Source organism: Rhinopithecus roxellana, chromosome 4 (assembly GCF_007565055.1).
Source record: "Rhinopithecus roxellana isolate Shanxi Qingling chromosome 4, ASM756505v1, whole genome shotgun sequence".
Classification (NCBI taxonomy): domain Eukaryota; kingdom Metazoa; phylum Chordata; class Mammalia; order Primates; family Cercopithecidae; genus Rhinopithecus; species Rhinopithecus roxellana.
In genome coordinates, this window is record NC_044552.1 from 60,041,273 (window position 1) to 60,057,084 (window position 15,812).

The following is a 15,812-nucleotide window of genomic DNA, read 5'->3' on the forward strand; positions in this document are numbered from 1 at the left end:
GAATGCTGGGATTACAGGCCTCATGGTTGTGAGTGTGCCTCTTGGTTCCTTTTTTATGTCAGAGCTCGTGTGTGTGTGTGTGTGTGTGTGTGTGTGTGTGTGTGTGTGTGTGTTTGCGAGCACATGTGTACTTGTCCATGTATCTTAGGCTGATATTTAGTTAGCAAAAGAGACTTACATGACAAGTTCTCGAGTAATTTCCAAATTTCCAAACTTTGACCCAGTAAATAACAAACTTGTGTTTTCCTTACGTGTAGTTACTAAGAGAACCTTCTCTACTTACCTCTCTTTGGAGAAAAACATTTAAACAACAATGAGGAAACAGTAAAGATAAATGTATCTCCAGCTAAGATGCCAGACCTCTGATAGCATACCTTCTTGGCAGGGCTTACTTTGTGGAATTGGAGAAGTTATGTATAAGCAAATGCCAGTGCACCACTGGTGGCAAAGGTTTCTATACTGTATTATTAATTCTAGATCTAGTTCTTCCGCCCTATACCCTCCCCTTATTTTGGTAAATGTAACAAGCCAAAAATTAGGAAACCATTATAAGCTCATTGAATAAATATTTGGTACTAAGCTAAAGATTCAGAAAGCTAAAGATGAAGGTATTAGATAGAAGCCCACAGCTGGAGTGTCGTGAAGGCATTACAAAGCCTGAGGGGCCACCTTTGCTCATTCCTTCTTAGGAAGGGCTGATGCAGCAGCTCCTGTTAGGAATGCTTACCTTAGGAGGTGCTTCCTGAAGTTCATACTGGAGAGATTAAAATATAATTGTGGGCCAGGCGCAGTGGCTCACGCCTGTCATCCCAGCACTTTGGGAGGCTGAGGTGGGCGTATCACATGAGGCCAGGAGTTCAAGACCAGCCTGGGCAACATGGTGAAACCCCATTTCTACTAAAAATACAAAAATTAGCTGGGCGTGGTGGCACATGCCTGTAATTCCAGCTATTTTGGAGGCTGAGGCAAGAGAGTCACTTGAACCCGAGAGGCGGAGGTTGCAGTGAGCCACGATCACGCCACTGCACTCCAGCCTGGGCGACAGAGGAAGACTCCATCTCAAAAAATAAAAATAAAATGTAATTGTGATAGAGATAGCTTATAATTTTGTATTCAAAACCAGAATTTTTTTGGGGGGGGGGACAACGTCTTTCTCTGTCACCCAGTCTGGAGTGCAGTGTTGCCATCACAGCTCACTGCAGCCTCCACCTCCTGGGCTCAAGTGATCCTCCTACCTCAGCCTCCTGAGTAGTTGGGACTACAGGCACACCCTACAATAGCCAGCTAATTTTTGTATTTTTTGTAGAGAGGGGGTTTTGCCATGTTGCCCAGGTTAGTGTAGAAGTCCTGGGCTCCAGCGATCCACCCACCTTGGCCTCCTAAATTGCTGGGATTACAGGTGTGAGCCACCATGCCCAGCCAATTTCAAGATTCTTTTCTATAGTATACTGTACTGCATAATATATGTTTTAAGATTATTTCTAATGTATGTTTGAAGATCATTTCCTTGCATTGGTCACATATTTGGTTTCAGTAGGTTTTCTGCAGAGCCCATATGTTCAGACTTGGTGGGGGGAAAAAGCCTGTTCTAAACTCTAATTTATCCTGAGATCTGAGCTATCAAACAATTTTTTCTTCATCCCTGTTAGATTGCACTTCAAGCTCTAACAGTGCCTCTCAGCCATGAGAAAAATTTACACATAAGAAATGTTCTGAAGCCATTAAAATAAGTTCAGAGCTTAAGAGTTGCTTTCCCATCTCTTGAGTCACATGAAATGCGGGCTTACAGAGAGTAATAATTAGGTGATGGGCAGATGCCAAGCCTTGTTTTTTGAAATGATTATCTCTGTCTTTCATTTGGCACCGTTCAAGTCTGCGGGTTGAGCATTCTGAAAGAGAGGGATCGCTGAGACCATGCAGGGGCACATCAGATCTGTTCCTTTGGTGGACATCAAGGCAGAATTACTCAGAATATAATCTGAAATGCATTTGATCATACAGTAGATAGTTTAATAATTTATGTTCAGTCTTACGAGCAAAGCCTTGTGTTTACTCTGCTATCACCAAAATAAGATAAAAAAAAAAAAAAAACCCATCCATTATATTAAGATTAGAGAGTTTGCGTGTGTGTGTATGTGTGGGTTCAAGTTTAAAATTTTTGTTCGTAATTGTAATGACCTGATAGCTATTACACATTTGGGGCCAAAGGGGTAAGGGAAAAATTTCACAAGAACAATCTCTGATGTAGAATTTCTCATTCCCAGAATTGAAACAGAAAGGCTGACAGTATTGTGCTCTAATTGTGTGACTGTGTGACAGAGGTCTTATAACGGAAATGTCCTTCCAAAAGAAATGGAAAGGAGCAATTAATTCCAACTTCAATTTGTAGATCCTGTTACTTTCCAGTGTACCTATAATGCTGATGGACTATGCATATCACATTGTTTTAACTGACTTCAAGATAAAATCCTAGCATTTTTGGTTGGGAGATAATTGGGTATACCTAGTTATATGATATTAAAGAGCTCCCAATTTGGGGAATGTCTAGAAGAATAAGGAAGAAAGATAGCTTGGCACCCTTAATCCCCTGTACATCCCGGTATCTGGTAATAACATGAAGCCCAGGGACAGGGTTGTCTTGTCAGTTCAAGGAAGGGAGCTGGCATGTGGAATGTGATTGCAGGGCCCTGGCAACACCTGCAAGTGTCAGGGACAGAAGAACTCATTTAGAAGCTGTACCGCAAGATGGGAAGACAGGTGGCAACTCTCTTACAGGGATATCTTTTATTTGAGCAGAACCAGACCAACTGTTCCTCATTAAATCACATTTTGCAACGTGTTCTCATGTGAGCGCATCAAGTGTGTGTGTATGTGTGTGTTCAGAGCATACTCAGCGATGTGCCATCTACAGGTCATAATTACAAAGTCACAACGTGGCTCAGAACTGCAAGACAGGTAGTGTGAAATGTCTGCATCGCTTGCGACTGACTTTTCTGGAATGGCCTCTATAGGGAAACTCAACATAACACCATTGTCTCTGTGAAGTGCAGTGGCAAGTAAGATGGAGAAAATCGATTTGGTGGACTGTTGGTCTTGATAGTCATTTTAATAGCTGTGCAGTGCCTTGCTTTTTTTCTCATTTATTTATATGGAATTATCAATGTATCTCAGAAGCATTGCTGAGGGGCTGTACTTAGTATGACTAAAGGCAGGCCACTCATCTGCTTCACCATTTATACTATCAGAAATTTGGGCAAGTGACTTAATGAGAGGATTAACTCCTATTAGCTACTTCATTGAGTAGTTTGAAGGATTTGAGAGCACTTAGAGTCCTGCTAGGTACACGGTGAATGTTCTCTAAATATTCCTTCTACTTAGTATTTTCACATAGAGCCTATCCTCTGCCTTTCTCAGTCCTTGTGCTTCTGGTTCTCCAGCCATGTACCATATTACAACTTATCAATATTTTGTATGAGAAGGAAGAGGACTTGGAAGAAAGGCCTCTAAACAACATGACTTCCTTCCATTGGAAGCCCAAGCCCATCCAGCCCCCAAGAAAAGAATACTTGTAACTAGGTGAAGAAATGATGATAGGAGGCAAACGAATAAGTAGAAATGCAAATGCCAATTCAGAAAACATTAATTGATTATCTCTTGGGTGCCCTTTCCCTCAGAGTCTTGTCTCTTGGGGTCAAAAGACCTGTGAGTAGGACACATCTGAAGGCCCTGGAGGCCTGTTTCCTCCCCGTTTTCTTTTCTTTTTTTTTTTTTTTTTTTTTTTTTGAGGTGGAGTCTTACTCTGTCGCACCCAGGCTGGAGTGCAATGGTGTGATCTCGGCTCACTGCAAGCTCTGCCTCCCGGGTTCATGCCATTCTCCTACCTCAGCCTCCCGAATAGCTGGGACTACAGGCGCCCACCACCGCTCCCGGCTAATTTTTTGTATTTTTAGTAGAGACAGAGTTTCACCATGTTGGCCAGGATGGTCTCGATCTCTTGACCTCGTGATCCGCCCGCCTCGGCCTCCCAAAGTGCAGGGATTACAGGTGTGAGCCACCGTGCCCGGCCCCTCCCCATTTTCTTAGCAAGCAGCTAGCTCAGCAAGTCTGTTAGCTCAGCAGAAGGAAAAGGCCTTAGCAGAGGCTGAGACTTGGAGGTTTGCTGTCCTCTTCCCCCAGGAAACTTCATGGTCAGCCAGCCACACAGTCGCCTAGAGGCACCCTGTCCCTCTTTCCTGGTAAACATGTAGAGCATCACACTTCTGTCAGAGTGTGTTCTCTTGGGCAGCTAGTTCAGCTGTAGCTACACTGAGCACATTTTCTGGTGGGATGCAAGCTTGGGGGCTCACATATGTCAGGAGTGGTAGGCACAGTCATGTCCCCCACCCAAAGATGTCCATATCCTAATCACCTGAACCTCCAACAATGTTACCTTACATGGCAAAAGGAACTTTGCAGATATGATCAAGATAAGGATCTTGAAATGAGAGGATTATTCTGGATTATCTAAGTGGGTTCAAGGTAAATCACAAGGGTCCTTATAAAAATAACCCTATGATCACCTGAGGTCAAGAGTTTGAGACCAGCCTGACCAATATGGTGAAACCCCATCTCTGCTAAAAATGCCAAAATTAGCCGGGCATGGTGACACGTACTGTAGTCCCAGCTACTCGGGAGGCTGAGACAGGAGAACTGCCTGAACCCAGGAGGTGGAGGTTGCAGTGAGCTGAGATCACGCCACTGCACTCCAGCCTGGGCAACAGAGTGAGACTCTGTCTCAAAATAACAATAAATAATAATAATAATAGTAACCCTGTGCTACTGGCTTTGAAAATGGAAAAAAGGGCCACAAGCCAAGAGATATAGGCAAATTGTAGAAGCTGGAAAGGGCAAGGAGTCAGATTCTTTCCTGCGGCCTCCAGAAGAATGCAGCCAACACCTTGACATAGAACTTGTGACCTCTAGAATTGAGAGAGAATGAATGCATATTGCTTAATACCCTAGGTTTGTGGTGATTTGTTAAAGTAGCAACAGAGAACTCATATAACATGCTGTTTCTGTGCTGGTAAGGTTTTTCCCTAGTAACCCTATTTCAGATTTATACTATGTAGTGTTGGTGATGTATGACTCTTTGTCCCATTTACTTGCCAGTCTAACAAGAAATACAAGAATAGGTAAATGGCAGTTCATATGGAAAGGATATTTGCTCCTATATAAAATATGAATATATGGTAGTAAGTAACAGGTAGCAATGGCAGTATGCATTCAGCTAACACTGGCTCCTCCGAGGTGCCAGGCCCTGGGCATCTGTTGGAGAGAAAGGCCACCCCTGCTCACAAGGAGCACACCTAGGGTGGTGCAGGAGCCAGGAGCCAGCAGGGTGCTCACCACCGTTGACACACACCATGAGGTGGGCTGGCTGACAAGGCGAGCAGTCCCGCACTGGGTGGGCAGTGGTTGAAGAGGTTTTCCTAAAGCACATCCTGTCTCAGTTGAGGCCTGAGCAAGCAGTAACTAGAGGAGCAGGAGCAGGTGATGGTTTTAGTTCAGAGCTTTCCAGAAGGCACACTCCACAGGCTTTACCATCTCAGAGCCCAGGGAGTAAGAGGTGCTGACTTCACAACGGACGTAGCTTCTTCCTCATGGGTTAGTGCTTGTGAGGATATTCAAGACAGGACATGGTCATCTCAGTATTGGTAGTAAGTGCTGTAGGAGGCTCTGGCCTTCTGTTTTTCAAGCCACACTCGTGTGATGTCACCATAACAGCAACCCTTGTTGTGAACCTTCTGTATTCCAGGCACTCTGCCTGACTGTGGGCACATTACTTCTATTCCTTCTGATAACATCCTAAGGTAGATGGCTTTCCTCCTTCACAGAAGGAGTAGCCAGGCTTAGAGAGTTTAAACCACCTGCCTAAGATCACATGGCTGTCTGAACCTGGGTTCAGTTTGGTCTGCCAGAATTCAAAACCCATGCTCATTCATTATAGTGTGTGCCTCTTGATGGTATACATAAGGAACAAAAATAGCACAGGTCAATTCTATTTGAGAAGCAAATAAAATAATGACTTTGTAATTTATAAAAAGAATTTCTGAGGACATTTGCATTTTTCATTAGAACCATAAAATACCAAGGAATAAGTTCATCTCAATTGACATTTAAATGTTCAGGACACTTAATCTATATATATCTAATTTAATCCTCATAAAAACCCTATGATGCACAAATACTAGCAGTATCTCCATTCTACAGGTGAGGAAATGGAGGAAAAAGGAGGAAAAATTTTGCCTGAGAATCCTCAGATGGAGCTGGGATTAGAGCCCAGAGCTCGAGGACTTACTGCTCCTAGAACCGGTTCCATCTGTGCCTCGTGGCATGAAACATGCTCAAGTTAAAAGCATCTTTCCTTTCCCCAACAATACATGCAAAATTGCTAGGGATGAAGGAAATAGTTAGAGATAGAGTGTTGTTATCATCCCAACTGTCTATATTTATCTTTAACTGATTGAAATCTGATCCCTAAAGTTTCTGAATATGAAAGTGTTTGTTTTTTTTTGAAATTTTGGTATACATACTTGATTCTGCTTTAACAGATTTATCACTTTGATAGGATTTGATAGGCTACACTTTTGAAAATTAGTAGATTATTTTTAAGAGTTAGCAAGTAAGTAGGTTTAGAAATTAATCAAGGGAGCAGTGAGATTTACAAGGGAAGACAAACCTATGTTAATCAAAGTTAACACAGAATGCACTATGGGAATTTCAGTGTGTCCCTTAGTCTATTATAACAGGATAAATACATAGCTCCTTTTGAGTGAGCAAAGGTCATACCCTGCCTTGTTTCAAATTTCTGTTTTTAAAAAAGCATTTCTGAGTGGAATTTGAGTTCTTAAAAATTGAGTTGACGTTCCAGTTTGTTTTAATAAGCAGTAACATTTTTCAAATTTGGTGTATTATACTTTGAGAGATGCAGATATGTATTGAATTTCAGGAATTGACAATCTTGATAAGGTTTTAAAGGTTTAGGGAAGGTCTGATCCTCTGTTTACTTTCTAGAACTATGCTTGTCGTGTGTGTGTCGACTTTTTTCATTCTGTCGGCTGTTATAATCCCTTCGCCTATAAGCACTTTTTATTACATTATTTTCTATTTTTGATGCTTGCTTTCAACTGCTATGGTTGCACATTTACATGTTTGAGCATCTTGGACTTTATGAGAAAGATCTCGTATTTCCCATATTTCTAAACTACTTTTTCTCAAGTATCTCAGTGGTAGTGACAATTGAAATGTACAAAGCTAGCTGGCTACTGATTATTACTCTGTCATCTGAGAAACTTTTTAAATATTATATTTAAAAATAGTATCATCAAAATCCTCTTATCAAGATCTTGATTTGGTAAAAGGTGAAAATAATAAAAGGGCACAGTACAATAGAGACAGGATGCATTCACCCTCTGCTGCTCCGCCGTCACGCTCCTGCCTTGATCCTCAAGAGAGTGGCAAATCCGTGGGTGTCTTGTGGCTGCATATATATGCATGCCTCTGCTTCTCCGCAGGATGCAGGGTGCAGACTTCTCCAGCAGGCACAGGAGGAAAGCTCAGCACCAAAATACCTTTTATGAATCAGTTATGTTCAAATGTGGTAAACGTTTGAGGGGTGGAGAGAAAAAAGGATGCCCAAGGAAGAATGACTGAACTTAACATGACCACAAATAATCCACTCCAGTAGTTTAATAGGTAACTTTATTTTGAACAAAGTTTTATGACAGATGAGTTGAAAGGAGAAGAAATGTTCTGAAATTGTCATCAAAAGTCGAAGAGTTGTTGCTTTTATTTTAACCCAGGCCAAGAAGGCACAGTACCTGCACTGCTTCATGAAACAATAACAAAATGTATTATAAACCCAACTAAATGCTTAAGACTTTAAGACTCACCTAGTCCTTCCCCAGGTCAGCCTGACACAGGTGCAGAACCAAGGTCAAGCATTCTGAACTGGGGATAGGGAAAAGGGTGGATTTTCCCTGAAGCTCGTTTAGCCAGTTTCAGGGTCTCTCAATTTGAAGGGCCCCTTCCAAGACCCTGTACCTAATTTTGTATTCATTATTTTTGTCTCAAAGAGAAGGCTGCAGGACCCACAAAATCTGGGTCCACTCCTGGGTGAGGGTATCTGTGAACCTCCTGAAGACAGAATGTGAGCGTGGCTGTGTGGATACGTAAATATGCTTCCATATTTTTCTGGAAGGGTCTGTAGTCTTCTCAAAGCCATCTCTATAACTTACAGAGGTTGAAGAACTCAGGCCTCGGAGAAATTGATCAACCTCTTAATTCTGGTCTTATAAAACCACACTTATTAAGTGATGGTTTAATTGCTAGAGGCAACAAGTTGTGACTCAAGTAGAATATCACAAGACACACTGATCACCAGAGACATAGATGAGAATGTTCTTGATGGTTGCTCATCTCACTGGAATACACACTCTCATATTATTCATTCAATCAGTCACTCATTCATTCATTCCTAAACACTTACCGAGTGCCTGCTCTGTGCCTGCAGCCTGCTAGGTTCCAGTATTTCAGAGATGAATTAGGCAGACTCGCCGCTTTTGAGGAACTCCCATAGTTCCTATCAATTCAGCTGAAGGACTCTGCATTCTTTCTCCAGGTTCCCACATATGTGTGAGTGCTGTCCTTGAGATCTTGAGGCTATTTTAAATTGAAATGGAAGCTGTTCAGCATAGATCTAGCTCCAAAATATTGCGCAAAAGGCCAACCTCATAAGAGAGCTGTCTCCTGGGGGCGGGGACAGGTCTGGGTGCACCACTGAGCTCCGGCTCTTGCCTCCCACTGCCATGGGAAGGATGGCCCCATTCTGTCCAGCTGTGTGCCTCCTGATGAAGGACTCAGAGTGCAGGGACACCAGCAGGGTATAGGCCCAGATACCTGAGGAGTGCAGCAGTAAATAACGCTTCAACTGTCACTGGGGTTGAGAGACTTTTCCTTGTGGCTAACAGCTTTCTTAATTCTGCTGTTAGCCTCCTACAGACAGGGCAAGAATTCTTCCCACACAATTGCATGTGAATAGGAGCCTGTGGAAACTGGGCTGTAGAATTTGTTTTCATTTCCCCATTCCTATTCTTTGTGTCTTGCATTACTCACTCCTTTGAACTCAAATCCTGTTGATTCTACATCAAAAGTCTGTTGTTCCCTCTGCCGTCATCCTGATAGAGGTCCTCATTATCTACCATTTCATCTGTTGCTCCAACTTACCACTGGATTTTCTACCCCATTCTCCTGCCTCCCTTCAGTCCACCCCACACATTCCCTGTTCGTGTTACCTTCTGCAAAGCACCATTCCAGTATCTCTCCTGTGCGTGGTGGGATGCAGCTTCCCAAACAGAAGCCAAAGAGGTACCAGGAGATTGTTAGAGAGCTTGGAAGGGAAGACCGAGCAAAGTACCATGGTTGTTCCGAGACACTTTGTGCTTCTGTGGATTTCCTGTCCTGTCCTGCACGGCCTCTGGGCTGCCTCTCCACCCTCTCACTTTTCCTTCCATCCAGCATTTCTCATCTGCCCCTTCACACCCCTCCTTCCATCTCTCAAAATGTTATTCAGGTTTCAACAGGGGAGTCCCGTGTTATTGGGGGAGGCACCGATTCTGAAGCAGGTGCACAAGGTGAAAATCTCATCAATTGCACTTCGAAACTAGAGCCACCCTGAGAATAGCCAGGTGCTCCTCTCTCCACTTCCCTGGACACCAGCTAAGAAGCCCGTGAACAGAAACCACTGAGAAAAGCAGCACAGTCAGGTCCCCAGCTTCTCAACCTCTGCCCAAGCAGGGTTTCCCAACCTGTTCTGTGTGTGGCATGAAGAGAAAATGATAGTATTTGTATGGCACACAAGGTACTTTGAGGGGACTGAGTGTGGGGGTCATGTGGGGTGGGTCACTCTTGGCACAGCCCTCCTGTGGCAGCAGACCAGCTGCGAATCTTTGTCCTAGGGATGTGTTTGCTGAATCAAGTGGCTTCTATGGTTGGTTGGTTGGTTGGTTGGTTGGTTGGTTGGTTGGTTGGTTGTTTTTGAGACAGGATCTCACTCTGTCGCCCATGCTGGAATGCAGCAGCACGATCTTGGCTCACTGTAGCCTTCACCTTCCAGGTTCCAGCAATTCTCCTGCCTCAGCCTCCAGAGTAGCTGGGACGACAGGCACCTGCCACCACACCCGGCTAGTGTTTGTATTTTTAGTAGAGACAGGGTTTCACCATGTTGACCAGGCTGATCTCAAACCTCTGACCTCAAGTGATCAGCCCACCTTGTCTTCCCAAAGTGCTGGGATTACAGGCGTGAGCCACCACACCTGGCCAATGGTGTTTCTTTGCCATTCTTCCATTGCTGAGAAGATATGGTTACATCTCTCTAAGAGTTAAATATGTCTGTGGTATGACTCCACTTTACACAGATTCTACCCTTCATGAATTCTGCCTTGATTTTCTATAAACACAGCCCGTCTTTCTCATACAGTTTATGTGTAGTCTGGAGAGTCATGAACTTGGCCTGGCCCTTCAAGCAAAGGAACTGACTCATTCCTAGCTACCTTGGAGCCACCTGGCTCATGGTGGCTGTTCAAATGTGTCTCTGTTGAAGGAGTACATAAAAGGCAGCACCTTCTGGAATCCATTACTTGATTGATATCACAACAGGGCTTTCTCTGCATCTAAAAATAATTTTTTCCTCTGTTTCTGTCTTTATAGGACTTCAGAAATGGGCTTGGGAGTTCAGGATCCCACACCTCTGCTGCATCTCAGTGTGACTCAGCGAGTTCTAGAATGGTGCTACCCATGCCAAGGCTATATCAAGACTGCGCACTGAGGATGTCCGTGGGCTTGGCTCTGCTGGCTCTTCTTTTTGCTTTTTTTGTCAAGGTCTATAATTAGAATACAACTAAATGAAACATCTGTAAAGAAGAATACATTTCTAATTAAAATCTTCAATGAACAGGAAAGCAACACCTCCGTTCTCAAAGGGCAATAATTTGTACTGGTCATGCTGCCTCCTCTTCAGCCACTCTTCTCAATGAGGCTCCCCATGTCTCACATTGAGTTGGGCCCATTGGTTATTTGACCTAAAACCTAATCACGGCTACCATAGCACATCCTTCAAATTAAACTGCTTTTGGTTTACTTTTAGCAAGAAATGCAAGCGGTTGCATTTGTTTTGTTTGTTTCAATCTGCAATCTTTAAGTCAGAACCTAATTGTACAGTGGCTCTGGCCATCTTTTCCTCATGTGGAAGGATTTTCTATCTTTAATAAACATTTTTTGTTTTTTCAGATGGAGTTTCACTCTTGTCACCCAGGCTGGAGTGCAGTGGTGCGATCTCAGGTCACTGCAACCTCTGCCTACTGGGTTCAAACGATTCTCCTGCCTCAGCCTCCCACTGGGATTACAGGCATGCGCCACCAAGCCTGGCTAATTTTTTGTGTTTTCAGTAGAGACGGAGTTTCACTATGTTGGCCAGGCTAGTCTCAAACTCCTGACCTCAAGTGATCCACCCGCCTCGGCCTCCCAAAGTGCTGGGATTACAGGCATGAGCCACTGCCCCCAGCCTCTTTAATAAACACTTTTAAGTGCATCTTCCCCTTCAGGCTTTGTTTGGAGTCCCAGTGCTGCAAACATTGTATTTTTCACAGCAGATATGTTCCTGAAAAGTGTATAGAAACCTGTTCTGGAAACTTGAATGCTTTTGGAATGCACGGGGAGAGTCTGCCAGCTAAAGGACTCCTGGCAACATTCTGTGAAATATGAAACTAAAGAACTGGATTTGTCGAAAACAAATTGTGCCCATTTTCTCACATTTTTGATCCATTCTTTTTTTTGTTTTTGTTTTTGTTTTTGTTTGAGTCAAGGTCTCACTCTGTCACTCAGGCTGGAGTGCAATGGCAGTATCTTGGCTCACTGTAGCCTCAACCTCCTGGGCTGAAGCAGTCCTCCTACCTCAGCCTCCCTAATAGCCAGGACTACAGACACATACCACCATGCCCAACTAATTTTTAAATTTTTTGTAGAGATGAGTGTCACTATGTTGCCCAGGCTTGTCTGGAACTCCTAGCCTCAAGCAGTCTTCTAGCTTCAGCCTCCCAAAGTGCTGGGATTATAGGCGTGAGCCACTCCACCCAGCCCAGATTAAATGTTTTTATTTCTACATGCCATCATTGGTCTTTACTAAGTGAAGTGACTTCTTTAACAATAAATGGAATTGGTATATGAAGCAAATCCTATGTTTTTCAGAATTTATTTGGATTGCATAGGTACAGGAAAACCAGGTATCTTGTAGTTACCATAGGATATTTTCCATCTTGAAACCCATACCCCTCTTCAGCTCCCATTTAACTCAAAATGTTTGTGTTTTGTGTGTCTTATAAGGATCCCAAATTAAAATTCAGTCATGTCCTAGTTGGTAAATTATAAAATATATATGCTTTTAGTGTCAGGACATTTCTCCCAGAACTGGTATGTGCTTCTAAAAGGTGCTCACATTTAGAATGCAAAAGTCTGCCTGTGCTCCTTCTAGTCCTACAGTGAAACATCCACTTGGGAGCACCCCTCACTTCTTAGCAGGAATGGGGAGAAGAGGACAAGAACCTACCATGTGCTTCCCTTCCTGAGCTCCATGCAGTCCTTTCTTTGTTAATAAACAGTGGGTTCCAGTGTGGTGCTCATTTAACGAAAACCCAGCAGAAATAAAAATGCCATCCAAAGCCTAGAGTTGAACTAGACCAGACATAGACAAAGCTTTACACATGTAACTGATTGGAGACAAAAAGGATTTTTTCTACCTCCCTTTTCTGACTCTTTCCCTACTCGTTTCCTCTAACTCCCTCATCTGTTTATTTCCTCCCTTCTAGCTCTATGCTGTCCTCTCCTTTTTTCATTTTCTTCTTCCTGTAAGAGAATGATACACCCAGTCATCCGAATCCCCCCCTGCTGCCCTCACCTACCATGGCATGGATCCTCAAGGATCGTTTCAGCTGTACAGGATTCTCCCTACTTCCTGCCATGACCGTTATTTACCCGCAATTTGGCTGCAGCTTCACTCTGCTGTTTGACCCAGAAAGGGACCAAGGCCACTGCCTGCAGCAGATACTGGACCTTCATGATACCAGTCTCCATACTGGTGACCAGTTGGTGAAAGGGGTAGCAGTGTTCTGGAAATCCAGGGTTTCTCTTCCCCCTCGGACCTCCATCTACAGGGAGGGAAAGGGAGAGAGCAGAGAAAGATGTGGTGTGAGTCAAAAACAGTTCCCTTAAGCACTGGTCTCTGAATGGGGCTGAGTCTGGGAACCACGGGAGCAAGTGTGATCATCAGTAGAGCTGTTACTTTTCCAGCCCATCTCCTTCCTGCCCACAGTGCAACTGCACTTCTCCCGCCCCGTTGAAGTTAGGCTTGCCCATGTGGCTTATTTTAGCAGGTGAAATGTGAGCAGAAGGGTCATGTCCTTCTTTGGGGCAGCCATGTTCAGAGCTGCTGTACACTTTACCATGTGCTCTTCCCACTGCTGTGGTGATCCTGGATCCATATGTCAGAATGACGCCTCCCCGACCCTCGGTCCCTGAGTTAGTACAATGAGTAGGGCTCCTGGCCAGCATGTGCTAGACAGGCATCAGGAACCAGAAATAGATTTTGGTTGTGTTAAGCCACTGGCATCAGGGGGTCGTAGCCATAGCATACATAACCTGATTTATACAAAGTGTCAGCCGTGATAGGATGCTTGACCCACAGGTTATAAATGTAATTGTTATGTTTTCTTTGTATGCTTTTGTATGCTTTGCATTAGTATCAAGGGGGGTGTGTGTGTGTGTGTGTGTGTGTGTGTGTGTGTACTTCTCCACTGAGAAGGAAACCTATGAAGTGATCTTTTCAATGCTTTGGCCAATTTTTTCTTAAACTCTTTATTAGAATAAAACCTACATATGAAATGCACATAAACTGCAGGGATATAGGGATTTTTAAAAACTGAGCACACATTGTAGCCAGCACCAGGAGACTCCCCATGCACCCTCCTAGCCATTAAGTCTGCCCCCCAAGGAGTAACCAGTGTCTTTATTTCTAACATTACAGATGGATTTGCCTGTTTCTAAACTTTCTATAAGTGTGGAATCATGTAGTATGCACTATGTCATGTCTACCTTCTTTTGTTCTACAGTGATTGTGAGATACATCCAGATTATTGTGTGTAGCAGTAGTTACTTCACATTCATTGCTGAATAGTATTTCAGTGTATGAGTACACTACATTGTCTTTGTTCATTCTACATTTGAGTTCTTTCCAATTTTTTGTCTATTATAAATAATGCTGCTACAAACATGTTTCGGTAAGCGTTTATGTGATGATGTGAGGAGTACATGTCTAGGAGCGGAATTGCTGGGTCATAGCATTTGCATATGTTCAGCTTAGATGCTGCTAAACGGTTTTCTGAAGTAGTTGTACCAATTTACATCCCCACCAGCAGTTGACAGGAACTCTGTCATTCTCCCCCTATTTTTTCTCTTTGGACCTTAGATATCTTCAGTAGACCTCGTCTCTGCTGTCTCCCTTTCACGAGTCATTCCTATTTTAATAGTAATGATAATATTGACAAGCATTAACTGTCTAGTCCTTAAATGAAATGTGCTGGATGTTATAATTTGACTTAACAGGTATTAATCAGTCCTGAAGAAAAAATTTTGAGATAGGTATTGTTATTCCCATCATACTGAGAAGAAAAGCTAAAACTCAAAAGACTAAGTAACTTGTGCAAGAGGCGTAGAGCTATTAAGTTTAGAGGCAGTACTGGTACACAGCCTGACTCCAAAGCACATACTCCTCTCCTGTAAACTCCTCCTGCTCCTCTGTCCCATCTTTGACTTAAACTTGACCTGTGCCAACAGATACGCATTTAGGATCAACCATATGGATGCCTGAGGTTGGGGGGCTTCAGCCCCTCAGTCTGTGTTGTCCTGCTCCAAGAATGTGTATGGTATTTCATATACTTTTTAAATAAAGATTTACTAATCAAGCTTTTTTTCTTTGTCCTGCCCCCCTTCCTTCCTTCTTTCCTTCCTTTCTGTGGTCCCTGCTTCATCTTACCATCCCTGCTTCCTCATCATCCCAGCATGAGATAGTCAATTGGACAATGTAGAGAATTCTTGGGTTAAAACTTTGCTTTGTTGCTGGGAAAATGTGTCTAAACATCAGATTTCCATATGTCATTCAGTCAAAACATATACTACTTCTACTGACTTCACTCCAGGTTGAAAATTTCAGTGTAGATTGTAAGATGTCACCGAGGGAGAATTAGAGTTACAAGTCAAGCTTCACGAGGGTTTGTCATCATAAAACAAAGATAGGACATAAATGAAGGAAGGGAGACGGGGGCGGGAGAAGGGAAGAAAGGAGGGGAGAGAAAAGGAAGAAAAAGAAAGGGAGAAAAGATTTTTTTTTTTTTTTTTTTTTTTTGAGACGGAGTCTCGCTCTGTCACCCAGGCTGGAATGCAGTGGCTGGATCTCAGCTCGCTGCAAGCTCCGCCTCCCGGGTTCACACCATTCTCCTGCCTCAGCCTCCCGAGTAGCTGGGACTACAGGCACCCGCCACCTCGCCCGGCTGAGAAAAGATATTTTTAAGGCTTGCAGCAACAACAAAAAAGGTAACTGTGTGAGATGATGGCTATGGTAATTTGCTTGACTGTAGTAACCATTTCTCTGTGTATATGTGTATGAATACATGTTCACCTTAAATACTCACGATAAAAAATGAATATGTACATTTTCTAAAAGGCTT

At 43.3% G+C, this 15,812-nt stretch overlaps 1 protein-coding gene across 2 annotated transcripts in view; it reads left to right on the plus strand.

Moving 5' to 3' along the window:
* Positions 1–12,267, plus strand: part of CDKAL1 (CDK5 regulatory subunit associated protein 1 like 1) — a 718,226-nt gene extending 705,959 nt beyond the window's left edge. For both annotated transcript variants that reach the window (XM_010354099.2, XM_030929089.1), the window contains one exon: positions 10,747–12,267. In XM_010354099.2, coding sequence (XP_010352401.1) covers positions 10,747–10,929 — 183 coding nt within the window. In that variant the 3' untranslated portion in view covers positions 10,930–12,267. The remainder of the gene's footprint in view (positions 1–10,746) is intronic.
* Positions 12,268–15,812: the final 3,545 nt, after the last annotated feature.